The sequence below is a fragment of the Aedes aegypti genome, chromosome 2 (assembly GCF_002204515.2).
Source record: "Aedes aegypti strain LVP_AGWG chromosome 2, AaegL5.0 Primary Assembly, whole genome shotgun sequence".
Classification (NCBI taxonomy): domain Eukaryota; kingdom Metazoa; phylum Arthropoda; class Insecta; order Diptera; family Culicidae; genus Aedes; species Aedes aegypti.
In genome coordinates, this window is record NC_035108.1 from 413,273,841 (window position 1) to 413,301,764 (window position 27,924).

General features: G+C 40.7%; 1 protein-coding gene and 1 long non-coding RNA gene across 2 annotated transcripts; both read left to right on the plus strand.

Moving 5' to 3' along the window:
• Nucleotides 1–1,310: 1,310 nt before the first annotated feature.
• LOC5569075 lies at nt 1,311–22,776 on the plus strand. The gene is made up of 5 exons (XM_001658255.3): nt 1,311–1,797; nt 19,814–20,001; nt 20,073–20,190; nt 20,264–20,576; nt 21,335–22,776. Exons 1-5 carry the CDS (start codon nt 1,736–1,738, stop codon nt 21,599–21,601), a joined length of 948 nt encoding a protein of 315 aa, XP_001658305.2. The 5' UTR covers nt 1,311–1,735; the 3' UTR covers nt 21,602–22,776.
• Nucleotides 22,777–24,352: 1,576 nt separating this feature from the next.
• LOC110677011 lies at nt 24,353–25,093 on the plus strand. The gene is made up of 2 exons (XR_002500897.1): nt 24,353–24,482; nt 24,971–25,093. It is a non-coding gene; the product is annotated as an uncharacterized LOC110677011 (long non-coding RNA).
• The last annotated feature ends 2,831 nt before the right edge of the window (nt 25,094–27,924 follow it).

The following is a 27,924-nucleotide window of genomic DNA, read 5'->3' on the forward strand; positions in this document are numbered from 1 at the left end:
CACCCCCTCGTAACGCGTTTTGTATGGATATTATCCAAACTTTGCATGAGCCGTAACATCACAATAACACCCACCCACCCCCTTCAGCGTTATGAAATTTGTGAATGGGCCCTAAAGTGAGTAACGATGGTGTTACTCACTTTTGAGTAGTTCCACTTTGTTCCGAAGTGAGTCGAAATCTACTCACTTGTGAGTAGATCTGAACGAGCGTGGCTCAATTCGCGTCTACGAAGGTAATTACCACAGTTGACCCTATGCGTGAAGCTCCGATTATTTTACATGGCAAAGCATAGGAAGTCAATTTTCAAATGCTTCTAAAAAATTCAAAACACTTTTTAATTAAATTCTGTTAAGTGTACGGGGTTAGACTATTGATCAACTATAGAATCAGCAGCATATTGAGAAAAGTATATAAAACTCAAAATTATATGCCTAAAATGTAGCCCATCAAAAGTATATCAACATATACTGAAAAGATTTTAAATAACTATTGTAGTTAATTTTATATGAGCATTTGAAATTTCGCTTCCTATACCTTGCCGGGTAAAATTTTCGACGCTTCACGCATCGAGCAAACTTTTCCCAGATGGCAGCACCGTACCTTCGTACACTCGAATATAAAACGACCCAAGCCAAACGTCAAATCGATCGATCCCTATCATGAAAGTGAGCCTACTTGCGGCAGCCATTAGCGCTTTTAAAAAGCTGGATAACGCTTTTTGTATGAAAATCATTAAGTTTTTGTATGGGCCGTAACATCGTTGGGACACCCCCTCCAGCGTTATGAAATTTGTGAATAGGCCCAAAAGCGTTACGAGGAAGTGGGTGGTTATCAAAATTGGCCATTTTTGGTGTTATGAAATTTATGAATGAGCCCTTTGTGGAATCTCCCTTTGCTTCGTAGTCGCAATTTTCCCATACCAAATCCACCGTGAGGCACACCGCGTCGTTTGTCAATAAAAATACAAAATTTGGTAGCCGCTTTTCAGTTACCACCCGAGCGAGCTTTTTCTCGCGGCGTACGTGACTTTTGACGAAAGCTCTCTCCTAGTGCGCAGGAACCGTCCGACCGGCAGGAATGCCAAGTTGTTTCATTTTTAATTCTGGATGATTTTGGAGATTCTCGCACAATTTATCGGAAAAGTCTGACTCTTGTATTAAATAATTTTATGTAAATGGAGAACCTTACAAATTTTTAACCGGATCGTCCGGATTTTGTAAAATGGACCCTCAAGAACCTGGAATATTCCCAACGAATCTAGAAGGTTGGCAACGCTGCCTACCGGACCGAATGTTTTTGACAACTTTCAGTGCTTTTCTCAGCAGCTCCTCACAGTCGTTTTGTCTCTGATCTGGTGATAAGTTTTGTCGTCGCTTCTAGAAGAAAAATAATCCTTTTGTGCGTTGTGTACTTTTCGCTCAATTTTCCTCCCAATTTCCCTGTTTGGAAAATTTAAAACTACTTTCCGGTTGTGCTAATAAGTGCGGTGAATACTATTTCGGTAGAAGTTTCGAAGCTAGTGCTACAAATCGCGCGTTCCGCAAGCCAAAAACCGAAGCAAAGGCTCGTCTGTTCTCGGATTTGACCGCGGTCAAGCATCAGGAATCCTGATTTCGAAGGAAGAAAATTTTCGCTGGTGATTACAACAGCGCCGTCGTCGTAGCAAAAAACGGCTGCGAGTACTTTTCTTGTGATCCCTGTTCCAAAAATCCGGTCAAAATTTGTATCGTAAAGATGGATCTGTTGAAGAAAATGATGGGCCTGGATGGCCACAAGGACGACGACGAGGACAAGAGGTGAGCAAGGAAAAGGGGAGCGGAATTTGCTTTTGTTCCATTGATTCTATAAACAGTTTCGGGCAAAGAGTGGGGTAGGGGAATATTTGGGGACGGTTTTTTAAATGAGCAAAATAAAGATGTCCTCCGTCAAAACAAAGTGGGTTCTTTTGGATATAGGAGGCGTAGTTTCTGTAAACTTTACAATTTACAAGTTATTTATGGGTATTATTACATTTATGTAATGTAGAATCACTCTATTTTATGATATTTAGGAAATGAAAAACTTTTTTTTATCGATCAAAGCCAATTTTTTTCGTCGATAAGGGTTTGTTCACAAATTTCATAACGCTAAAAATGGCAATTTTCAACACCCACCCACCCCCTCGTAACGCTTTTTGTATGAATATTTTACAAATTTTGTATGAGCCGTAACAGCACGAAGACACCCACCCACCCCCTTCAGCGTTATGAAATTTGTGAATGGGCCCTAAGGGCGAAGGGGATAGTTGCTTAAGATATCTAGACAGATTCACGAATTAGGCGAAACTGCAAAATGTACACAATTTAAGAAACTATAGCGGTGAAATGGTAGCTTAATTGTCTATTCACTGCACTTGAACTTTTCCCCTTTCATTTTTTAAATTAAAAAGCATCATTAGTACTCTCTGAACAACGTCCTCCAAATTGACGTGGATTGCTTAAAAATATTTTGTTGTTAAGTTTCCTAGATCTCGCATTTTGCTCAAAATCTTGAAAAAATGGAGTCCACTCCATCAAATTATGTCAATCCTTACAAGTTTGCTCAAAATATCCAAGTGGAACTGGTGAAATCGAATAAAGTAAGGTACCGCGGGGTAAGTGGGTAAATGGGGTAAGTGAAAACAATTGATATATTTTACTGAATATGTCAATTAACGTTTTAAACTCATGCGTAAACCTTTGAGGCCATTCAGAACATTACGATAGGTAAGAGATTTCTGAGATTTTCCAGCCATTTTTGCATAATAGAGCGAAAAATTGTTAACTCCGTAACAAGTTGGCGGCGTACAATCTTATTTTAATATTTTCAGTAGAAAAAAGTTGCGGAAAATAATTTTCTGTACCACTTCTTAGTTGTCCTCTGTGACAGTTTCAAACTGCAATAAAAAAAAGTTTTAGAATTAATTCGACGTAGACCTAAAAATGACTAAATTTAAACACCGTCAATTTTCTTATCAGGTGGGGCAAGTGAAAAGTTTATCATTAGAGATTGAATTTGTGTTTTCGTACTTAAATAGCCATAAGTAAACATGGTTCGCAATTAGGGTTTTGTTCTACTTCGTCGTAAGCGCTACTATTCGTCGTATCAAACTTTAAATGTTCCACTACGGTGGATATTCAAACTTACCTGCAACATAGATTCACTATCCAAGTGTAATTTTGTAAAAGCTGTTATGGTTCGTACACTTGTGCACCAAAAATGCAATAAAACTACTGTATTTCGGTAAATAACTTCAGTTCAATTATCCACTTTGTACTTTTTCACCGAAATCGCATGGACGAACACGATTTGAGAGAAATGCTTAGCGAACCAAGGGTGGAGGGCGGCTGTCAAATGGGAGTAAAATTGAAAAGCCGCCAACCTAAGTCCAGAACCAGTTTTAAGGCTTAACGCGGAATAGTAAAAAATATTATTCACAAGATTTCAGGTGATAAATGCGCTTGAAGGATATTGTTAGCAAGCAATTATTTGCTACGTGCTACTACAGTGTGCTGTTGGCAATTTAATCAGAAAATTCGGCTGAATTTACAAAATAAATGTTTTCGACAAAATTGATTACGCCTCCAACATTGTTTGGTCGTAATTTTGTATGGTTGTTTACATTTTAGAACCAGCTACACTTTGGGGTAGCAATAAAGAGCCGCCAATTCCACCCTTGTAGCGAACGACTGAGCCACACCACTTTCCAACACAAGTTTCTTTCCGCCCCCGTGGGTGACTTACTTCGCCGGGCACTTATTTTCACTATGGACAACCTTCGTACTTCTTCACTGAAGGTTTTCATTCCAATCACACGCCGTAAAACTTCAATAAATCACCAAATTTTACGAAATTTCCTCAACTGCCGCGTATAATTGAGAATGTAAACAAAGTTCAATCCGTCGTACTGAGAAAAATAAGCTTGTGCGCATCAATGTGTGCGCGAAGCTCGACGTAAAAATACGGTTCCTTTGATTGTGTTGTTTTCGCTGTACTGTGAGCAAATGCCATAATTGTACGGTCAAAAGGAATTGTGTTCATGTTTGGGCTGAATTTTGATGACGAACAATTAAGGAAATTAGTATATTAAATCATGCTGAAGAAATGGAGGGAGATGCCCGTAGATCTATATATTCTAGTAAAACATTTTTTATAGCGTTGATATGTTGTGTTTTAGCCACTCAATACACACAGTGAGCCGTAAGTTGTGAGACGAATCTGGAAACTGATTGCGACGGAGTTGAAAACGATACGACGGATTGAGAATACGGTAAGATGCATTTTCTTTGCATTATTTCCAAAAAGAGATCAAGATTTATCAAAATGTTATTGTACAATGCTAAAGCCGTTTTGAGAAAGAATTGTTTGGCATCGGTTTGTATCAGCGTCATTCACTGTAATACTGGAAAATTGCAGTTCTCACTGATCAATGCTTAATACGATGGATACTAGCACATCACCCTATCATAGAAAAACATAACGTGCTGATAATTCAAGAAACACTATAGAGCTTAGTGACATTTGAACACACGTAGACTAGCATACGCTCGTCATACACAGTTTGTTTTTGTTTTCCTCAAAGAAACTTGCACACGCTTTCCAGACTCACCAAAATGCATATGGAAATATTACCCAATTTGAAAAATTTAAACCCGTTTTCTGCGTGTTTTTCGAGACTGAGTGCATATTGTTTTCCTCTAAGGTTCACAACTACATCTACACTAGGGTACCCATACCATTGGGCGTGAAAACCACTATACCCAAGCGTTAAAAGCTATTAGAAATCATGGAACTTCTCTAAAAGATGTTGCCAAACATTACAATATTAATATGTCTACTTCGGACAGCCAATTAAAAGGAAGACGTTGACTGAAAAGTTGCAATATTAGAGAACACACGGAAATCTCGTGGAATGTCTATGTAAGCTAGTTCAAAACATAAAAATGGGGTATAGGTCTATCCACATAAAAAAGATTCTAAATACGTTATTGAAGGATTCCGTTTGATTTCTCCCGAAGAGTTATCCGACGTCATATTCGACTTTCTCAAAAACAAATAACGAACGTTGGAAATTCTACAGAGCAGAAATGCAATTGCTGTCCTATAATGTAAGAACTAACATTGATAATGTTGCAGTTATAATGTTGTCGAATCATGTCAATTAACATAACTGAGCAGAAGAAAATTCAAGTGAAAAGAATAACATTTTCTTTGTTTACATGTTTCTTATGCTATTGTTCATTGGGAAGCCCTAACGAATGTTAATGCTAATAGAAATCGTGAATATAACTGTTTGTTTTTGAAATTATTGTTCAAAACGATAAACTTTTCACTTGCCCCACTTTTGGGGCAAGTGAAAAGTAGGGAGACATTTTTCAAAAACTTTTTCTGTATTTTTTTCTTCAATTTTTCATAAACATCAATTTCAGCATGCTGCTTATATTTGGTGGGAGTCAAGCTAAAAAATATAGACGACCTCATTTGTTTCAATTTAAAGTCTCTAGAATTTGAAGAATCCCAACTATGCGAATTCCATTACCCACTTGCCCCACGGTACCTTATAGAGAAAAACTAATGAGGATTCTCGTATTTAAGTGATGATGAATAAAAGCCTATAATCTCAAAATTTCAAGAGCATAAACCTGATGAATCAAACAATAATTTATTTAAAAAATGGTGATTGGCTGGTGGTGATCAATCGATCAATTGTTCAGCTCTTAACACTGTTTGGTTTTCTAGATTTGTGCTCCTGATGATGATACAATTTTTCGGTTTAATGTTCTGAACAGTTTCACCTTTATTATATTTGATGTAAAATTACATCATGAGAAAATAAATAAAAAAAAAACTAAAATTTCGTCGTAAAAACGTATGTTTCAGATATCAGGATATGGACAGGATATTTCTTGTTTTTTTCAAATTGTTTCTGAAAAAAGTTTGTTCAGATAATACCGCCTTTCTTCAGGATTTTTATCAGGAGCTTTCTTATAGATATGACCAGTTTTTTTGTTAGAATATACCCAGGACATTCTACAGAATTTCTGATGATGCCTTACAAAATTTCTCGATTTATTTCAATATTGAAAAGCAGAAATTTCAGAAATATTGTTTGAAATAATCTATTCAATTAGCTTTTGACACAAATTCAAAAGGAGAATTCTTATTATTAGCGCATAATTCAATCAGTGAATGAATTCCCTAAAGGTGATTATAAAACGAAGTCAAATAATCCTAAAAAAATTCAAATTCTATTCTTGGGGAAATTCAAGATTGAAAGAAATACTCTAATTGTCGCACCCTAATGGGACGCGATGCACCGACAGTCAATGCAGTCAATCAACAGTAAGCGCCGACCCTGGTCAGCTATCGTGAGTAGACTAAACAAAGTGGAAAGTTGATCAGCAGATAACGTGTAGGTGCTTTATTTATCTATTTCTACTTAAATCCTAATTTGAATTGTTTATTCTACCTTAATCTAGTATTTACGGCTAGGCCGAGTGTTTAATTTGTTATCCTACTTAAACTCTACGTAAACTAAAACACACAGCACAGGTAAAATAAGAACTAAAAACCATGCAAATCTTAACCCTAATTAAGCACATATTCACAGCAATTGCGACATAAATCATTAAACTAATAGTACGGATGTTGTAGCTAGTACGGACGAAAGTACCAACAGAAGAACACTAAACGTGAGTAACTAATTATTATACGGATTATGCATGCAACGACACAAAAACGAATTCCTATGTATCCCAAACACAACATATTAGCTATTAAGTACTGAACCCACAGTGGGCTGAATTAGCGTAATTAATGCCAAAATTTGAAATTAATTGTGAAATATTTTTTGGTTGTCTCTATTCCGCAAAGGGATTTTATAACGCTTCGTGAATAAATTGTTACGAAATCGGAAACCGTTCTGTCTGTTAATCCGTCCGTCTGCTTGCGCAACATATTTATAAAATCCGTTTACGATCGGGGGCTCGGTATGTCAAAGAAAGGTGACGGTCAAAGCAAGCGGGGAACTTCTCCATCGAACAAAGATCCTTTGCCGGTAGTGAGCTGCGATATATGTCGGAAGCCGGATGATAGCCGTATGGTAGCGTGTGATTCGTGTGGGCAGTGGTATCATTTCATGTGCGTTAGTGTGGACTCGAGTGTACAGGACGAAGATTGGAGCTGCAAGAAATGTTCTGAAGCAGGAAAACAACTTCTAGCCAACACATCTACACCGAACAACGCCGGAACAATACCGAAGTCTGGAACAAGCAAACCAGCGGATCTGAACGTGGAGGACTATGTTCAGAAGCAGATAATGGCGATGCAGAAGAAGTTCGAGAAGATGATGAAGGAGAAGGATGACCAGCGGCTGAAAGAGCTCAGAGATCAACGGAAGCAGTACGAACATCTACTGAAAGCCACGGAGCAACGTGTGCAGCAACTGGAACAGCAACATCGGGGAATCACATCGAGTGAAAGCGGGATAGCAGGGAGTTTGTCTGATAAGCAGCCCAAGCAGACTTTGCCTAGAGGCGGATCGACGACAAATTCGAATGATCTGCGAATGATGCTCGGTGGTGGATTACCTGAGAGTTTCGGTCGTTACCAGCATCCGGATGTGGCTAGTGGTGTAAATAATCCGCTGCAATGGACTCTTGGAACTCTTGGAGCCGACAGCTAGTTCGACCAGCAATCCATTACCGCAAATACATGTTCAGGACGTTAGCCAAGGCGACGACGTTCTAGCGCAGGAGCTGCTGTTACTGGAGGAGAAGCAAGCGTTAGAGAGGAAGCATTTAGAGGAAAGAAGTCGACTTCTACAGCAACGATACGCGATCGGCGGAAGTGCTACTACCGGGCTGAACCCTCAAGCGACAGTATTCCAGCCGAATGTAAGCAGTGCTTTCGGTGTTCCCCTGCTTAGCCAAAGTCAAGTTTCTGCGCGGCAAGCGGTTAACAAAGAACTCCCGCCATTCTCCGGAGACCCCGAAGAATGGCCGCTCTTCATAGCAAGTTATGAGCACTCTACTAGAATCTGCGGATACAGCGAAGAAGAAAACATGCTGCGTCTTCAACGAAGCCTGAGAGGAAAGGCTCTGGAAGCGGTACGTTGCCGACTATTGCTGCCTGCGAATCTTCCCGGAGTGCTAGCGACGCTGAAGACCCTTTTTGGAAGACCGGAGATAATCGTTCATTCGCTGGTGAACAAAATTCGTGAAATGCCACCACCGAAAGCGGAGAAACTGCAATCGCTGATTGACTTCGGAGTAGCGGTTCAAAACGTTTGTGCCACTATTGCTGCATCAGGCCTGGACGAATACATGTGTAATGTGGCTCTCCTTCAAGAGTTGACGGAAAGATTACCGCCGGCGATCAGGTTGAACTGGGCGTATCATCGACAGGGTCTGAATAGAGTGACACTTTCGGAATTTGGAGATTGGTTGGGTAAGCTAGTCGAAGCGGCCAGCATTGTTACGATACCCTCCATCAGTGCTCCGAAAGCAGAGCGACGCGGACAGAAAGGGGAGAATTACATCAACGTTCATTCGGAAAGCAGTTCAATTGTCGATGCTGCTGCGAAGGAGCGTCCTTCTACGCCGAAAGGTTGTCTCGTATGTCAGAACGAATGCAGTGGTTTAGAAAAGTGTCCGAAATTCCTCGACATGGACGTCGGGACCCGCTGGACGATTGTGAAGGAGCAAAAACTGTGCAGAAAGTGTCTGCGGAAGCACTTCGGATCCTGTCACATCAAAGCGTCATGCGGAAGGCATGGATGTACGTTCATGCATAATAGTCTGCTGCACGATGACAAGCGATACAGCAAACCTGCTACCACGGAAGTAGCGAAAACGCCTGCAGAAAACTCATCGGAAAGCTGCAACACGCATTCGAAAACGGCGAGGAAAATACTCTTTCGGTACGTGCCAGTTACGATCTACGGTAAAGGGATACAAGTAACTACCTATGCCTTTCTCGATGATGGATCGTCAGCAACTCTGATGGAACACAGTCTGTTGAAAGAGCTGGGGCTTAAAGGAAGGTCCCATCCATTGTGCCTGGACTGGACCGGTGGGCACCAGCGAGAGGAAAACGAGTCGGTCATGCTGGCCCTGAAGATTTCCGGTGCTAATGATGCCAGCGAAGTATTCGAGCTTCCAGAGGTCCACACAATCCGAGACCTTTCTCTGCCGAAGCAATCGGTGTTAATACCGCAGTTAGAAACAAAATATTGTTACATCGAAGGATTGCCATTAGAACCGTACGACAATGTCTCTCCGCGAATCCTTATTGGAATGGACAACTGTCGGCTGGGCCATGCTCTTAGAAGCATAGAGGGTGGTGAGAATGAACCAGTGGTGTCCAAAACACGTCTTGGATGGATGATTTACGGCCCCTGTGCGATCGAATCCGGTACGATCAATTCTAATCATAGCAGCCATCATAGTTTCCATATCTGCCCGTGCGTGAAGGAAGACGAAAAGGATCTGAAGACGGCTGTGAAGGAGTACTTTTCCATCGAGTCTCTGGGGATCTCCGGGTCGCCCACATCACTTCCGTCGAAAGATGAAGAACGAGCGTTGAAGATCTTGTCTACCGAAACGCGATTGGTTGGAAACCGTTATGAGACTGGCCTACTGTGGCGCTTTGATCAAGTCCAGTTGCCAGACAGCAAGGGAATGGCTCTGAAACGTCTGGGCTGTTTGCAAAAGCGACTGAGACGGGAACCTGAATTATCCGTTGCGATGCATGTGAAAATGGCCGAATACGAGGAGAAGGGTTACATCCGGCGGCTTTCGACAAGGGAGAAGGCAGAGAAGCACTCCAATGACTGGTATCTGCCGATTTTCCCTGTTACAAACCCGAACAAACCTGGGAAGCTACGAATAGTCTTCGATGCGGCGGCGAAAGTTAACGGCGTTTCACTAAATTCATTCCTTCTGACGGGGCCTGATCAACTAGTATCGCTACTTGCCGTGCTCTACAAGTTCCGCGAGTTTCGAGTTGCCGTCGTAGGAGACATCAGAGAAATGTTCTTTCAGGTTCGGATGAAGAAACAAGATCAACGAAGCCAGATGATTCTGTGGAACAATGGAAAGACCGAAGATGAGCCGGATGCCTACGTGGTGGCAGTCATGACCTTTGGTGCGGCGTGTTCTCCGAGCAGTGCACACTACGTGAAAAACCGGAATGCTGACAGGTTTGAAAAAGAGTATCCGAGAGCGGTCGAGTGTATTAAGTACGAGCACTACGTTGACGACATGTTGGCGAGTGTCGAAACCGAGGAAGAAGCGGTGAAGCTAGCCACTGAAGTGCGAATCATCCATTCTGAAGGAGGCTTCGAGATACGAAATTGGTTATCGAACTCAAGCAAAGTTGTCACGAGTCTGCATGAGAACAGCACCACAGAAAAGAATATGAGTTTCAATACGGAGATGTCGACGGAAAAGGTGCTTGGAATGTGGTGGGATACCACGACAGACACATTCACCTTCAGGTTATCGCCGAAGCATGATCAGGAGCTGCTCTCTGGTACTAGGATGCCCACAAAACGCGAAGTCCTGAGGACGTTGATGGCAATATACGATCCATTGGGACTTATTGCCAATTTCCTGATCTACCTCAAAATTCTGTTGCAGGAAATCTGGCGCTCTGGATGCGGTTGGGACGACGAGATTAGTGGAAAGATAGCTGATAGATGGTCGACATGGATTGAAGCGCTACCGAACGTTCACCAAGTCAGGATTCCACGCTGCTATAGACACGAAACGTCCGCTAAACCGACGAACAACGTGGAGTTGTATATCTTCTGCGATGCTAGCGAGAACGGAATAGCTGCTGTAGCCTATTTTAGATTCGAAGAAAAACAAATAGTGGAGTGCGCGCTGGTCGGGTCGAAAACTCGTGTGGCACCCCTAAAGTTTCTATCCATCCCCCGCCTCGAGCTTCAGGCTGCTGTCATGGGAGCTCGTCTCGCCGATTGTATCGTGAAATCGCATCGTTTGAAGATCACGCAACGTGTATTCTGGACAGATTCACGTGACGTAGTGTGCTGGCTGCGATCGGACCATCGACGATACAGCCAGTTCGTTGCGTTCAGGGTGAGCGAGCTACTCGACACCTCCCAAGTGAGCGAGTGGAGATGGCTACCGACCAAACAGAATGTAGCAGACGAAGGCACGAAGTGGCAAAGGCCTCCAGATTTCCAACCGAGTAGTCGCTGGTTCCGCGGGCCTGATTTTCTGTGGAATCCCAAGAAGGAATGGCCCGGAGATAGCGGAGATCAAGGTGCGACCATAGAGGAGATCAGACCCAGTGTCCTGCATCACACATCCGTGTCTCCGTCAACAGTGGTGAACTTCGAGCGATTCTCAAAATGGAAACGACTGTTAAGATCGATGGGATACGTTCACCGATTTATCGCTACTCTTCGCAAAGGCACTAAGAAGCTCGTCGGCCCTCTAACGCAGGATGAGCTGAAACTGGCCGAAAATACCATCTATCGGTTGGTTCAGCAACTAGCCTACCCAGATGAAATTCAACTGCTCCGTGACAAAGATCCAGGAGCTTATCCGTGGGAGCGCGTTCTACCGAAAACGAGTCCGTTGCACAAGCTGAGTCCGTTCATCGACGAGCACGGTGTATTACGAATGCGTGGACGTATTGACGCCTGCGAGTGGGCAGACAAGGCTGCGAAGAATCCAATCTTATTGCCGAGAAATAATCACGTAACCAACCTCGTGATGGCAGATTACCACGCAGCGTGCCGTCATCAGAACCACCAGACGGCAATTAATCAGATTCGTTTAAAATACAACATTCCCCGTCTTCGTTCGGAATTCGGCCGCGTTCGCAAAAGCTGTCAGCGCTGTAAAATCCGACAAGCACGTCCGCAACCTCCAGAAATGGGGAACCTTCCGCCCGCTCGCCTGGCAGCCTTCCAGCGACCGTTTTCATACACTGGAATCGACTATTTCGGGCCGATGACCGTACTGGTTGGCAGACGCGCTGAAAAAAGATGGGGTGTCCTGCTGACCTGCATGACAACCAGAGGTGTGCACATCGAAGTTGCACATTCGCTGACAACGGACTCATGCATTCTCGCGTTACGCAACTTCATTGCTAGAAGAGGCGCACCGTTAGAAATTATAAGCGACCGAGGAACGAACTTCATCGGGGCCTCCCGAGAGCTTTGCGAAGCCCTGAAGCACGTCAACGAAGAGGAGCTGATGGTAGAATTCGTCAGCCCGGATACCAAGTGGACTTTCAATCCACCAGCCGCTCCGCATTTTGGTGGCTGCTGGGAGCGTTTGATCCAATCAGTGAAAAAGACCCTACACGATTTCGAGCCACCCCGCTTGCCATCGGACGAAATCCTTCGAACTATGCTATTAGAGATAGAAATGATCCTAAACTCTAGACCACTCACTGACATACCGCTCGATAACGATACCGAACCCCCACTAACTCCGAACCACTTCCTGTTAGGTTCTGCTAATGGTAGCAAGCCCCCGATCGTCTTTGATGATAAACCTAATGTGCTCAAGAGATCGTGGGCGATGGCCCAACTGTACGCTGACCATTTCTGGAAGAAGTGGGTGGCCGAATACTTGCCTACCTTGATCCGCCGGACAAAGTGGTTTCAACCAGCCAAGCCAATTCAAGAAGGCGATTTGGTGATAGTTGTCGACAACAGCCTTCCGCGGAATTGCTGGCCAAGAGGACGAGTCGTCAAGGCGGTTCACGCCAAGGACGGACAGGTACGACGCGTAACCGTGCAGACAGCGAGTGGGCTTCTTGAGAGACCGGCAACAAAAGTTGCAGTACTAGATGTCGGTGCAAAAGGAGGTAAGCCACTTGACCACCAGTGGCGTACCGAGGGGGTTGTCTCTATTCCGCAAAGGGATTTTATAACGCTTCGTGAATAAATTGTTACGAAATCGGAAACCGTTCTGTCTGTTAATCCGTCCGTCTGCTTGCGCAACACTAATCATTTTTACAAAACCGTGGAGATAAGGAGCTTCTAGGGGAAATCGTCATGGAGAAGTATTGAAGGAATATCTGTAAAAATATGTTTAAGAATTTAAAGAGGAATTTCTGAGAAATCTGTGTGGAATTTCTTGAATCCATTTTCCAAAAAAGTTCTTCAGCAATGGCTGAAATTTTACCTGGAAAAAGTAATAGCCAAATTTCAGGATAAATTTCTTACACTTAAAAAGTATCGTGGATGATCGTAATAGTGTTGCTTCTTTGTAATTGTAATTGCTCAATCCACACCCTGGCAGACAATTATCCGCCCATCTAGACACGGGCTGGGTGAGGACCTACCAAGCCTCCCCCGTTAACATGTCCTATACCGTTTAGCACACCGGGATCTTCCACAAGCAGGCGCCGGAATTAAAGCGGTCCCACAAGCTTCAGATACATTAAATGGATATAGTCCCTCTGGCACTAAACCGAATGGCGCCCTCCGCTTCACCACTAGTACTGCTTCCCCACACGCCAAGCACAATATCGAAAGTAGCGCGTTGTATAGCAAATACAGTACACCACCTCCGACACTATGCCAAATGTACAGGAAAAACAGCACCAGTAAGAAAGCGGAAGGCGCACCACTCAATTCAGTGCCAGAAGGACTATAAGTATAACGAAGAAGAAATGAAAAGATAGTAGAGTTGGTTCGGTTATTTGATTGCTGAAACGAAAAAAAAACAGAAACAAAGTGTTAACATTAAAACGGGGTTTTATAATTGATAAATGTATCGATAGTTTCTCATCTGTTACATTTCCTTATCGTAGCGCTGTCGATTTTTTCCATCTCCAGGGTATTCGTCTCCGCTCGAGCAAAGAGGACCATGATGAAATGAGAATATAAAAATGTGAGCATTAGTGTTGATCTAGTAATAGATTAATTTAAACTGCTTTTCATGTGCTAAGTAACTTGTAAACTCCTACTCAATTATGTTTTGTTGGCCTACACGTTTTATTTAGACACAATTTTTATTTAGAAAACTATTTGGATCCGAGATTTTAGGTGCAGATTGAGCATGTTTGATAAAACAAGCATCCTGTTTTCAGTTAAAGAATGTTCAAGAAGTTGATGATTTTGTTATTTATACTGGCTACATACAAGAATTCACTATTGATGTAATATATGGATATTGAAAGTTCCAACGCGCGATTATAATACTTCAGTTTTCGTGCTGTTGTATTGGTGTAAGTAGTGGGAAACCAATCAGTTTGGTGATTCTAACGGTAACAAATAGCAAGACGAAAGGAAAGTTGATAATCTATCATCATTATGATTTCAGTCCTAATTTCATGATCCGTTTAATAAATTCCGCGTATGATTCGGCAATTTTAACAATTTGTACTTGTGTATTCGAAGAAAACAGACTACGAGCATTTATTACCTGTTGCAAGGTTCCTAAGTGATCAGATATTTATCATTTTCTACAGCCTAATTTAATAATACCTACATTGGGTTGTAACAAAAATTTGATCTTGGGATGTTGATTTGCCTCCTAATCATAGTTTCGACAATAGTCACATGCTTACTATCCCTTATGGCAGTGTTGTTGATTCTATTGTCTATCGCTCATCAGTTTCGCGCCACCCGGCAGGGACTTGGTCCTATGTACCCAATACTCTGCTGTGTCTTAACTTCACGCAATACATTCTGTAGATGTGTGATACAGTTTGCGGAATATTATGATTTATCACTTCGTTCAGATGGAAAATTCTGTTATGGTACCATATTCACATATCAGATAACTCCCACCTGGAACGATGTAATACATCGGAGACATGTAGATTCAGATGTATGTATACGATCTATGCCTAGTTCGGCTCTGATCGACAGGCAATCAGTGTATTCAGTTTTTCAACTAGCTTGAAGCGATGAACGTTTCAAGACAAGCTCTCCACTATATCTGCTAGCAATCACCGGTCGTCGATAGACATTTCGGTTCTTTTCTGCTAAAGATAGATCCGATTGTATGCCAAAGACTATGGCTCATGCTTTTCAATACAGCTGGAAAAACAAGAACTACACCCAGCACCAAATAGTACGTAACTATGAGGCGGACCGGAAGGTTTGATGAGCAATCCCCACCATGATCGTAATAGTGTTGCTTCTTATATAAAAAAAGTTGTAATCAGGTATAATCAGGAAGGGGTCCAGAATTGTCGTTTATGCCTGAAATTTGTGAAATTATGTTTGAGGTAGTTCAGTAGCCGAGCATATCTTTGTTCAATTGCTCATTTTTATCATATCAACTTGAATAAACGCTAAAAAAGTTATCTGACAAATATATTTCAGTAAAGTAATAGCTTTTGTTCAGTTTATTCATACGACCTATAACATGAACTTTATATCATGAAAATTATCGGATAAGTATCTTCTTGTACATATCGTACTAATTTCGGTTCAAATTAACCAATTGAGTGACTTGGAATTTTTCTGGAAAACGACTGGAATGTCAGGGAAAGTCAGGAAATTTTATTTTCAAAATTGAGTCGACACCCTGCACAGCCTAGTTATAAGAAAATGTGGAATGTTCTCAACCAACTGGAACTGGGAACTGTACTTGCCTTTACCAACTTGGCTATCTTAAGTTTTGATTCATTATCCAAAAATTGTTTTAATCACTAGCAGGCATTACAATCTCATCTGATCGTAGTGATCATCTTTGCATGTTTAAAAGATATTATCCCCAATCCAAGAGCACATTGGAATGATTCAATCTTCTCATCTGATGCATCAAATGATCATCTTGGCAGTTGAAAAACGGACCTTTGATATACCGAATGTGGAACATCATATTTGTTAAATATTATTGGAGAAAATGTTTTGTCCACCTATTAATGAGTCAGAGGCTTCTTCATATTCGAAGAATAGTAAGTAGAGATGTTTGCCTGCAGTCTACAGTTTTTTTTATAACGAATGAAAATTTTACTGCTTTTCAAGGGCTGGCGTTGGGTCCGTGGCCTTAAAATTAAAATAGTCGTTGTAAAACGATAACGATCGTCAACGGTTCAAACCGAATTGTAATAGATCACTATCAAAAATCACTAACTGATTGACCGGCTAGTCATGTTTATACCTTTAACTGGAACTGAATAAAGGGAATGGTGAGTAGAAATTCCAGTTCCTCTTAAAACGAAACACGATTTAGAAAATAAATTGAATGTATTGATATATGAAATAATTTATTTAAGACTCCATTTATTGCATAATTTAAGCACGGTAAACTTTATTTTCTTGTTATCACGTTGACCCCACTGAGGGCATATTTATAGCAGGAGATATACTCTGGATAGTGTATTGAAATTAAGACTTTGGGATTCTCAGCAGTTGAAGCAGTGAAGGACACACTGATTCACTGGATTCGAAAAACATGAAATTTAAGGTTTTCCTGCGCTGAATGAGAGGAGGGCATCTTGGGTAGGGCATACAACGTAGAGCCCTCAACAAAGAAAACAGCTAAGTTACCTACAAATAAACAAAAATCATGTTTGTATCGAATTTCAAAACGTTTCATTTACTTACACTCTACTGGTTATTTTATAATTATATTATTGTGAAGTCATGGCTATGACTTGCATGACAAACAGTGTCACTGGCCGAGCAGTTGTTTTTCCGCATAGATTGCTAAGACTTAAAGATTGTATCTATGATCAAATGAGCCAAAGATCTAGGTGAAAAATCGATCAAAGAGCTCTAAGATAATATCTTGTTGTTCGATCCATATCTCGCTCAGAAGATCGAAAGATGAGATGAAACGTAATGCCTGATCACTAGGCAATTGAAGGGCTGAACATCGCAAAAAGAGTGTGGATAGCGACGGTTTTTTTAATGGTAAGATTTTGTGTCACAAGAAAAACATATTCTACCAACCATGTACCTATTACTTACTATAGCAAAAAAATCCCTGATTTTGCCCGAAATTCCCTGAGAATTCCAGGTTTTTCCAGGTAGTAGACACCCTGCAGATCAAGAATTTCTCCACAGACTACACATGGGTCATTTCCAAACGAAAGTTTCTGAGGCATTCTTAGAATTGATTATATAACTTTGCTCTTATGTGTAAATGTTGCGACGGGAATTCATCCCATTGAGGTTTCTTTCGGACGTTAGACAGAAACAGGTTCTTCAGTGTTTTTGTTCAGAATGTACAGGGCGAATGCACAAGGAAGATCATCAAATACTTGTGGTAGATTCATAGAAAAATTACCAGGAGTAATGTCTGAAGAAATATTTTCCAGAAGCTAGGTATGCTGTTCCGCTCAAGAAAAGTAAAAATTTCTGCGGAAGAAATGGCCAAGAAATTTTCTACAGTGAGCTCCATTTGAATTGACATTTCTCTCCAACTCCAACTGTTTCAAAATTTGCCGTTCTAGGCTCCTAATTTGGAGACTCGTTTTATTAGGATTTTTCCATAGCAATCCATGAAAATTTACAATGCTCAACTAGTTATGACCTTTTACTAACGGTTGGTAGTAACGATTTAACTTTTCCAACTTCGCTTTTCACGAGCTGTCCGGAATTCGAATCAAAGCGTCCGGAATAAGAAGCAAAAGTGAGGTGGCGTCCGGAATAAGAATCATGAAGAGGTGCCCTTTATTAACACTTCCTTAAATTAATTGGAAGTTGTGGAATTCAAATCTTTACCTACCATTTGAGAAGTAAGTGTCCTGATAGCATGCTGAGGTATCATATAGATTGATTTAATGTATATGCTTTTAGATGGCTCACACTTCGAAGAGGGCTTAAGTGCCCGTAATATGAATCAAAACGATATAAAGCTTTGAAAAATCTCGAAAAAAAATATATCCCAAAGCAATCCTAATGGATCCGAGTATTATTTGGAAAAATCGGTTGAGAAATTCCAGGAGGACTATTTGCAGAAAAACTTAATACGAAACTTATGCTTTGTGTATCTTTGTAGAAATACATTTAATAAAATACATTAAAGAATGTCTGGAAAAAATCCTTGAAGAGTGCAAAAAATCCTGGAAGAACTCATACAGGAATCCCAAGACAAATATCTCTTTGAAGGATACCTGAAGAAATTTAAGAGTTATTCCTAGACAAACTATTGATGGAATCTAACTCCGAGATTTCCTGGAGGGACTGTACGTAAACCTCTTTTATTCCAACGGTCGTGCATAACGAGAAACTCAGAATCCCTGTCTAACTGTCAAAATTGCCGGTTAATGGTGACGCATCCAATTGAGTCTTCAGAATTTTTCCAATGTTCACAATCTACACAATGAATCACGACACGTTATGGACTCCACTTTTTAGCAGTTGCTTCAAAAATTACAATCTGTGATACCGTCAAACGGGGCTTCTTTTGACATTATTTCCACATTCTTTAACTTTGAGGATTTGTAACTCTTAGAATTATGGATAGATGTCGATAATTTTTGCCTATATTTAAGTTGTATATGTACGTAACAAATGTGCAAAATATGGGGCAAATTCATCAAGAAATAACAAAAATGCTTGAATAGCGAAAAAAGTGTGTCCTTCAAGACAAAAAAGGGGCTACTTTGGACATTTTCACAATTTGCTAATGAAATGATTTTTTTTTATAACTTTCAAACTGATTCAATAAATTGTCGTCCACTGTGATGTTATGGAACGTTTTTCATTGATAAACTTAATGTAGAAAATTACAAAGCTAGAATCAATTACACATATATTTATATCAAAATTCAGCGAAACATGCCATTCACTATTCTCAGTTTGCAGCATGAAACTTAAATATTCAACTTGGTCTTAAATGGAACTATCAGTTACAAATGCTCGATTTCCAAGTTGACATAAACGAACGACGTAACTACTAGGTACTGCGATGATAAATGAGTTATGTACAAAAACTCTTTTTTCTATTCTTACTGTTATATGAACGATATGTTGAAGGATCACAATAATACCGGTAACAATTTAATACCAGTAAGTCATTTTCATTAAAAACGCAATCTATGAAGTAAAGTTTAGCAAGATCGTAAAGAAATAAGTTTGCTTTTGTAATATGCTTTTAGCTTCTTAGCAGTTTAGAGCTGGCTTAAGAGTAGTTTAATTTAGCCATTTGAATGATGCAACTGTTCTGTACTACAAATTCATGTAAAATATGACGAAAAATAGTTTTTTAGAGATTATGTTGTGAATTTGGCATTGGTACGTATTGAAATATATGTGTTTTATGTCTATTCACTTTTATAAACATTTATTTTATTTTTTTTAAGTTGTAAAATACACAAACCAAAACATTATAATAAAATTAAAGTCGCAAAAATAAGACCTTTGATCAATTATTTTTATAAATCAACAATTTTAAGCAAAACAAATCACAAGATTTTCATGAAACATGACGATTCGATAGTTTTGTGATGCTCCCAATCATGCCTAGTGGTAGAGCATATATTGGTTAATAAAAGTGCTGAAAACACAAAATTGCTCAGATTTATATTTATGCTGCTAATAAATACAAAAGGTGAGTGTCCAAAGTAGCCCCTGGAATCAAAAGTAGCCCCGTCCGACGGTAATCAAATTGAGCATATTTGGTATGGAAATCGGCTTTCAATACAATTATTCTGAACACAACTGTAATCTTAAAGTAATGTCTGGTCGGATTCTTTGAGCATCTCCGTAAAAACTCTTGGAGCATTTCTTTAAACCTGTTTGACCACTTTTTGTTTTTGGTTCCTGTTTGGTATTTTTCAATCTGCTTTTTCGACATAATTTATTTTACTCATCAATGCATACTTCCATTTTTTCTTTAGGAAGAAAAAACCGGCCGTCAAAGACGAGTTCCGGAAGCCCATATGGGTAGAGGAGTACGACAGCGATGACGATCTGTTCGATAACCAAAAAGTATTTGGTGTTCAAATCTTCACCAATCCGTTGGAAATTCAAAAACATTTCGAGCACCAAATCCAAGAGATGATGAAGAGCTTGGAGGAATACGATGGTAAGTGATCGAATGGTGTACTGTTCAAGATGTTTCGCTTGAAATTAACATGTTTTGCTTTTCGCTTACAGAAACCGTAAAGCCGTTCGATCGTGATCTAAAGCATGATTTCCTCAAGCCCGGCTTTGAGGACGAGATCAAGAAGGAGCTTCAGAAAGAGAAGCGTTTGGACACGGATTTGGATGGAGAGTAAGTATTCAAATAAATCGGATTGGATTTTATGATCAATCTAATGAAACCGATTCTCTTTTCCCCCAAAAAGAATCTACCCGGATCAGTTGCATACTTTACTGCAACGTATTTCCCCGGAACTCAAGGAGCTCTTGCCGAAGAGGAAACAGCCGGAGGCCAACGCCATGCAACAACCGAAACTCAAGTTGACCGACGAACAAAAGATAATGGATTGGATCCATGGTTACAAGGAGTCAGAACCGCAGGTCTCCGCTCCACGTCCGCGTCATCCGCGTAAAATTCCATCCCAGCGCTATCACGACGGAATCTTCGAGGGTACATTCCAAGGCCCAAGGATGTTCGGTCAAAGCATCATCTCCCAAACGATCCGCAAACCCGATGGAGTAAGTTCACTTTTTATTTCATGGTGCTTCATTTACCTTGTTATCAAAAACAATAGCCGTCAAAACTTTAAACGTCTTCTTGCTGTGCTATGCTAGCTTCTGAACGCTCTGAATAGAGCGGTAGGCAAAATTTTAAATTACACCATTTTGAAGGCGTTACGTTGTTTTTATCACATAAAGATAAACGTATTTCAAAAACCATAGTTCATTGTTTTAAATAACAGCTTTACATGTTTAAATTGCATATAATAATTCTTGTTTAAATGTTTAAATTGCATATAATAATCTTGTAATGGCTTTGAGACAATATTTTATTTAAATACCTATGTAACAATAAGAGATTCTCTCCACTCTCGCTCTCTTTCGATTATAACAGTGTGATACTAAAAAGCTTTTGTAAGTTTTTCACTATAGATTGAAAAACAATGTCCTCAAAATAGTAGCCTTCATGTGTCGAAATTGAAGATACAGTTGAATTTCTTCCGTTGCACTTGGGTCTATTCTACGAGTTGCGTGAGTTTAGCGAGGTGACAATACTCGACTCGAATGAAGATTGAAGAGACTCTTCATTTGATTGACATGGCGAGTCAATTTTCTCGAGTCGAGAATTGTCACCTCGCTATACGACACCGACAATTCTCACCTCACGCCAGTCGTAGGAAAACCCTTTATGATGACTAGTTATAATAACGATAATAAAGCACCGTGTTTTCAGTACGAATATTTAAATTTATCATCGCATTTTTTTTTTCAAACAGACCTACGAAACGCGCAAAACGGTCCGTGACTCAGAAGGCCACACCAAGACAACCATAACCCGTTCGACCAAGGATGGGCAAAAGGAAACCATTACAACGTATGGCGATGAAGGAGGGCCTACGTCGAAACCGTTCTTCGAGAAAGCATCGCCGCAACCCGGTGGGAACGAGAATTCGGTAGCCGCTGCTCTGCTTGGGGAGGATCAAAGCTGCCGCAAGCATCTCTTCTCCAAGAATGGTTACGTTTTGCCAAAGAACCTCTGGTGACTTCAAGCGCAGACAAACCGTAATGAGCTAACTACAATACTAGTAGATCATCGGTTCAATTTCCATTTCTCTTACAATAATACTTACTTCCCTACCGTCGACGGAGTGGCCACAGGCCATCTCCGATCATTGTCGTCGTTTAGTGAGCCAAATATGTGTGCAGTAGAAGTAGACGAATTACACTCGATTAGCGAGTGGAATCATCCTCGTAGATTTAATCATCCTGGCAGTCATTGCCACTATGCTATCCAAGCCTATATTAACACCGGTCATGATGAGAATGATGTATCAGAGCAACAGACGGCAACAGTCTGGAGCAGCAGCAATACCGAATGTCCTGTCGTCTTAGTTTTAAATTGGTTTAATTTACTTTTAGCACTAGTAATGATTAGTTTAAGTAGTGTTCAATTTATGATTTTATGGTACAAGAGCAACATCAGCGACTACCAGTTCGCTGAAATAGCGATGGCCACAGAGCAGCAACGGGTTGAACGAACCAGTATTATGAGCAATGAGTGGCAACGATTGGGACGGTTATGAAAACTGGTTCATCGTCGCCTGTTCAACAATCGTTGTTACGCTGCACTGTGCGCTACGCCAGCCAGGAAACGTTTGTGTTTGTGATATTCTTTTACGTTAGACAGTTATCGATACGATTTATCGAATAATTTTGCTATTGTTAGTCTTAGTTATTTCAACAGCTGATTGTTGTGGTTGGATCCTCTCAGGGGTCGGTCGTGTACATGAAGCATAAGACTAAATTTTCGGAAGTAATCGCGCTATAACACAAACGCACTTGCGCAAATTAAACCACACAGGAGAAAAGTGAACAAACTGCAAGGTGAGTGCGTTTTTGTTGCGCGTTTTAGGTAGATATTTTTCCGGCGACTGAAAGAAAGAGTAAATTATATATATTTTTTATCATGTAAGAATTTTTATTCAATCGGTAAACACGATTTTTTCAAGAACAGGAAGAGAGACATTGAGGGAAACAGATTGGAAGGCTCTATACGCATCCATGAAAAATATATTGTCAACTTAACAACCCATATGCATACAATTATCTCTATCATAATAGATGGCTTTCCCTACAAACTTGAAGAACCGTCTTACAAAATAAATATATAAAACATTAGGATGCTAATTATCGGCATTTCTCTCTTTGTGAAACTAAATGTTTTGTTTTGTGTACTGATCTAGAACCTCCGAAATATTCCATTGCAGAATGTGCAAGTTGAGGATCTCCCGTATCGGTACACCTGGAGATCACCCTAACATACTGAATCGCAAATCAACCACGTTTTGATTGATGGAAGATACTTCTCGAACAGAATCGACGTCAGAACTTATCGCGGCGCAAACATTGATTCGGACCACTACCTTTGATGGTTAAAGTACACCAAAGACTTTCCGTTGTGATCAACATTCGGTACCGACGCCTGCCACGGTACAATCTGGTACGACTCAAGCTACCCGAATCCGCAACTGATTACGCGCAAAGCCTTAAAAACAGCGTTGTCGAATGAGGGAGAGAGAGCTTACCGAAGCCCCTCTTGAGGACTGTTGGAGTAGTGCCAAAGCAACCATTAACAACGCAGCGGAAGGTGCTATTGGGTTCGTGGAAGAAAATCGAAGGAACGGTGGGTTCGACGAGGAGTGTCAGACGGTTTTTGACGAGAAGAATGCAGTGAGGGCGATTACGCTGCAGCAAGGCACCCATCGATACGTGGAACGATCCAAACAGAGCGAAGACAGCAAACCCATCTATTCCGGGTTAAAAAGCACCGCCTGGAAGAGTTGGTGTGCGAAGGAGTGAAGCAGCTGTATCTTTCTAAAGAAACGCGTAAGTTCTACAAGAAACTCAATGCATCCCGCAAAGGCTTTGTGCCGCGAGCCGAAATGTGCCGGGATAAGGATGGAGTTATCTTGACGGACGAACGTGAGGTGATTGAAATGTGGATGCAGTACTACGATGAACACAGAGGAGGAAGACCAAGGCAGCAGGAGAAATTGCTTCATCGGTACGGCGGATGAAAGAGACGTGGCAGCTCCCACAATAGGTGAAGCTAAGGATGCTATCAAACAGCTCAAGAACAACAAAGCAGCTGGGAAGGATGGTATTGGAGCGAAACTTATTTAATTGGGCCCAGACAGGGTGGCTACTTGACTGCACCGATTAATAGCCAGGATTTGGGATACAGGACAGTTATCGGAGGAGTGGAAATAGGTAGTGTGGTAGATTAGAATCAACCGAGTAGGCGCTGCTCTAAGGAGTGAAGTAATTCGGTCGAGATGTCAAGAAGTGCAGACGAATAGAAATATTAGATATAGAACGCTAGAGGCGCTGTTCCTTCCATACGATGGTTGTGATGGGAATGAATGAACCACAGTAGCCTTGATTTTCTATGGACCGATGCACGAGTTCACTAATTTGACGTTTGAGCGGTGCCGAATTCACTCGTTGCCATGGTCACGCAAATAACACGGCACCGCTAAAACGTCAGATAGTGAACCCGTGCATAGGTCCATGGATCAATGCACGAGTTCACTAATTTGACGTTTTAGCGGTGCCGAATTCACTGGTTTCCATGGTCACAAAAATAACACGGCACCGCTAAAACGTCAAATAGTGAACTCGTGCATTGGTCCATTGGCGCAATCTACCGGTACTCAAAGTGTCAAAACGATTGTTTTGTTTTGTACTTCTTTTCATATCCTGAAAGTGAAATGCGGGATGTAAGTGAAGCCAAATCCTAATCGTTGAAACAAAAGAGATGGATAAAAACTCCCAAACCAAGTCGGTGCTAGTTTGTTTAACGTTTCTAACGGCAGAACGAATCGGAAATGGACACTCAGAATTCGCTCGGATACACGTATGCAGGTACACGTACAGGTGTTCGGTTCTTCAGATTTGAAATTTGGCTTCAATTCATCTTCATCTTAACAACTGCAATTGTCCTAATTGATCCTTGCGTTTTCCTCGTACATGTCTCCAAAGAGCACAGAGATAGTCGCCATCCGTCTTGCCATTGGTTAAAGCATTCAATCTATGTAAATCTAATGAGCAATTCAATTACGCATCTGTGTAATCGATATACATATAAATTAATAACATGTGGAACGACAGCGATCTTTTGCTATCTTTTGCCTGGAGATCTTCAGGGCATACGAAAAACAAATTATTTCAATGAAACACAACACGCATGTGCGTTGCCAAGAACTGTTATTTTAATTTGAAAACATGTTACTATGATTAAATTAAAATAATTTTGACACTTTGAGTACCACCTTTAAATTATGCCCACTAGATGTTGGTCACAAGGTTTGCAGCGACATTAGCGTTCTAATTTCTTATATTTCTATTTGCAGACGGAACCCATCACATATTGGCGACGAGGATGGGATTCAACTCACAATCGATTATATTAGGCTCCGATAGGCGTCAGCAACAACATCATTTATCCAAAGAATGAAAAGGTGAACGATAATGCAGTCACAATGAAAAACACAATTTCCGAGGACCTTTTCATCGAGCCAAGGATCGTGATCGAAGTATTCAAGCGCCCATCGTTGTTGAACAGCGACGGTAACACAATCTTGGCGAAGGGCTTGTTCGGGATCAGATCGTTGGAAATGCCCTCGATACTTTGTAAAACGAGTGGACGAGTGGGCAGAGTTCTCGAGAATGTTCGATTCACGGTTGTGAACTCCTGGACGTGGATGTGAACATTAAATCAACGGATACATTTGGCGTGACCATCAGATGCACTGACGCTGTTGGATGAATGTGTAGATCCAGAAATATACGTACGTGCGTAGGTGACATATCGCTAATCATTTTCATACACAATGTTAAGTATATTTGGAGTATGTAATTTGTCTCTCTAGACGCTCTTTAACTGTTCTAGACTTCCCGGTTATACCAGGATATGTCTGATCTTCCATGGCCGCCTATTGTCAAATTACTGAGATAAGTTGCTGAAGAAAATCTTGAAGCATTTCTGAGAAATTGAGAAGCCATTTTTGAAATAATCTAGTTCAGCTGAAGTTCTAGCATATGATGCTGAGTCACATGAAGTGAAGAAGGACAACAAAAGTAGAGAGTACTTCCATTCCAGTTCTCTGAAGAGATGAAAGAAATCCCTGAACAAGTAAAAGTCGGACAACGTAGAGATGCGTTGGTCCAAAAAAATGCAGGTATTGTCAAAGTCCTGACGAGCAACGCGCGTCAACGCGTTAGCTCGAAGAAGGCAATAATAAGTTAAAGACCTTAACGGACAACATTAAGTTGCGTTGATCCGGAGAAGGCACATGTTGTAAAAGTCCTGACGAGCAACGTGCGCCAACGCGTTGGCTCGAAGAAGGCAAAAATAAGTAAAAGACCTTAACGGACAACGTGCAAGGGTGTTGGTCTGGAGAAGGCAATCAGGAGTCAAATACCTTAATGAGCAACACGCTGGCAACATGTTGGTTCGGAAAAGGCATAAGAAATCTAAGTCCTTAACGAACAACGCGTTGGCTCGTAGAAGGCATAATTAGTTGAAGTCCTTAACGGACAACGTGAAGAGGCGTTGATTCGGAGAAAGCTAGTCAGAATCAAAGTCCTTAACATGCAACACGCTGATAACGTGTTGGCTAGGAGTAGGCAAAATGAAATATGATCCTTACGATTAAAGTAAAGGAAGGAATACCTGAATGGACAACGTGCTAATCACGCATTGAACCAGAGAAGGCACATTGAATTATTGATTTTCAGGGTCTGAAGGCAAAATAACGACATTAATTTTCGATCATGGTCAAGGGTCAAATTTCCAGGTAACAAAGGATGACATGGTAAATAATAGAGCATCATCGTACCATTATCAGCAAACTATACAAGCCAAAGATTAACATAATTTAGGTAGGAATAATACTGAAAGCACTTGAGATTTGATGAGGGATTACAGTTGAAATTTGTACGGAATATTCGGGGGTTGTTCTGAGCCATTTTGATTTATTATTGCTGTGTGCGTTTGAAATGCAAATATCAAATGCGGGAACACCAAATGCGGTAAGATTTTCAACAAGAAAGGCGAAGTCAAAATTTGATTTTCTTTGCTACACACCAAATTTTTATTGCTGGCTACCAGCAAAATTTTGCTGATTTTTTTTGTGCTGTAATTCCAGCAATCCATCCAGCAAAATAAAATTTGCTGATCGTTCAGCAAACTGGATGATCAGAGAAATGACAGCTCGTTTGCTGAATATTCAGCAATACACAAGCCCGATGGCTCAGTCCGTTTGCTGGTTAATCAGTAATTTGAATCTAAACAATGTTTGCTGGATTACCAGTAATCAGTAAATTCGGTTTGGGTAATAAAATATTTCATGTTTTCACTTTCTATTGGCAATTTATTGTGGAACACGCTTTTCTACAACTCCAACATGAATTATCCCATTATTAATCTTGCGTATTATTATTTTGACTGCTTTGAATCGTCCATCTTATTATATTTTGTGGAATGCCGAACAACGAGGAGTAAAAATTTAGCGCAACACCCAGCAGTTGAAAATGAATCCGATTTGTGCTTCGGTGTGCCGGAAGATTTCTTTTGTATAAAACAATTCCTGAAAAAAGAAACGAATGCCTTTAATTGTAATATTTATCTTTAGTTCGTTATATTTTTCATACTTACGAACGTCCGTTGTGGATGGTTCTCCATCTATTCAGTGAGAAGAAAACAAGCCATCTTTTTGACAGATGTCTTGCTGATCGTTTCAGTAAACTATCAGTTTACTGAATATCCAGCAAACAAGATTTGGTTTACTGAATTACCAGCAAAATTTGAATTGCTGAAGTTCTTTCAGCAATTCATTTTGCTGGAAGACAAACTCAAAATTTGGTGTGTAGGTTGGCGGTGATATGCATCATGGTTGCTAAGTATCCTTTGGTTACTTTGTGTTACCGCATTTGAAGCTCAGTTAGACTGGATTTGCACGTCAAACGCAAACAGCAATATGATCAGAAGCATTTTGATTTTGAACAAAGGGAGATGTGGTAGATTAGAATTAACCGAGTAGGCGCTGCTCTAAGGAGTGAAGTAATTCGGTCGAGATGTCAAGAAGTGCAGACGGAACCCACCACAGGTAGTAATATACCCAATATACAAAAAGAGTGACAAGTTAGAATGTGAGAACTGTCGAGCGATCACCATGGGACCGATGCACGAGTTCACTAATTTGAAGTTTGAGCGGTGCCGAATTCACTAGTTGCCATGGTCACGTGAATAACACGGCACCGCTCAAACGTCAAATAGTGAACTCGTGCATAGGTCCATTCTTAA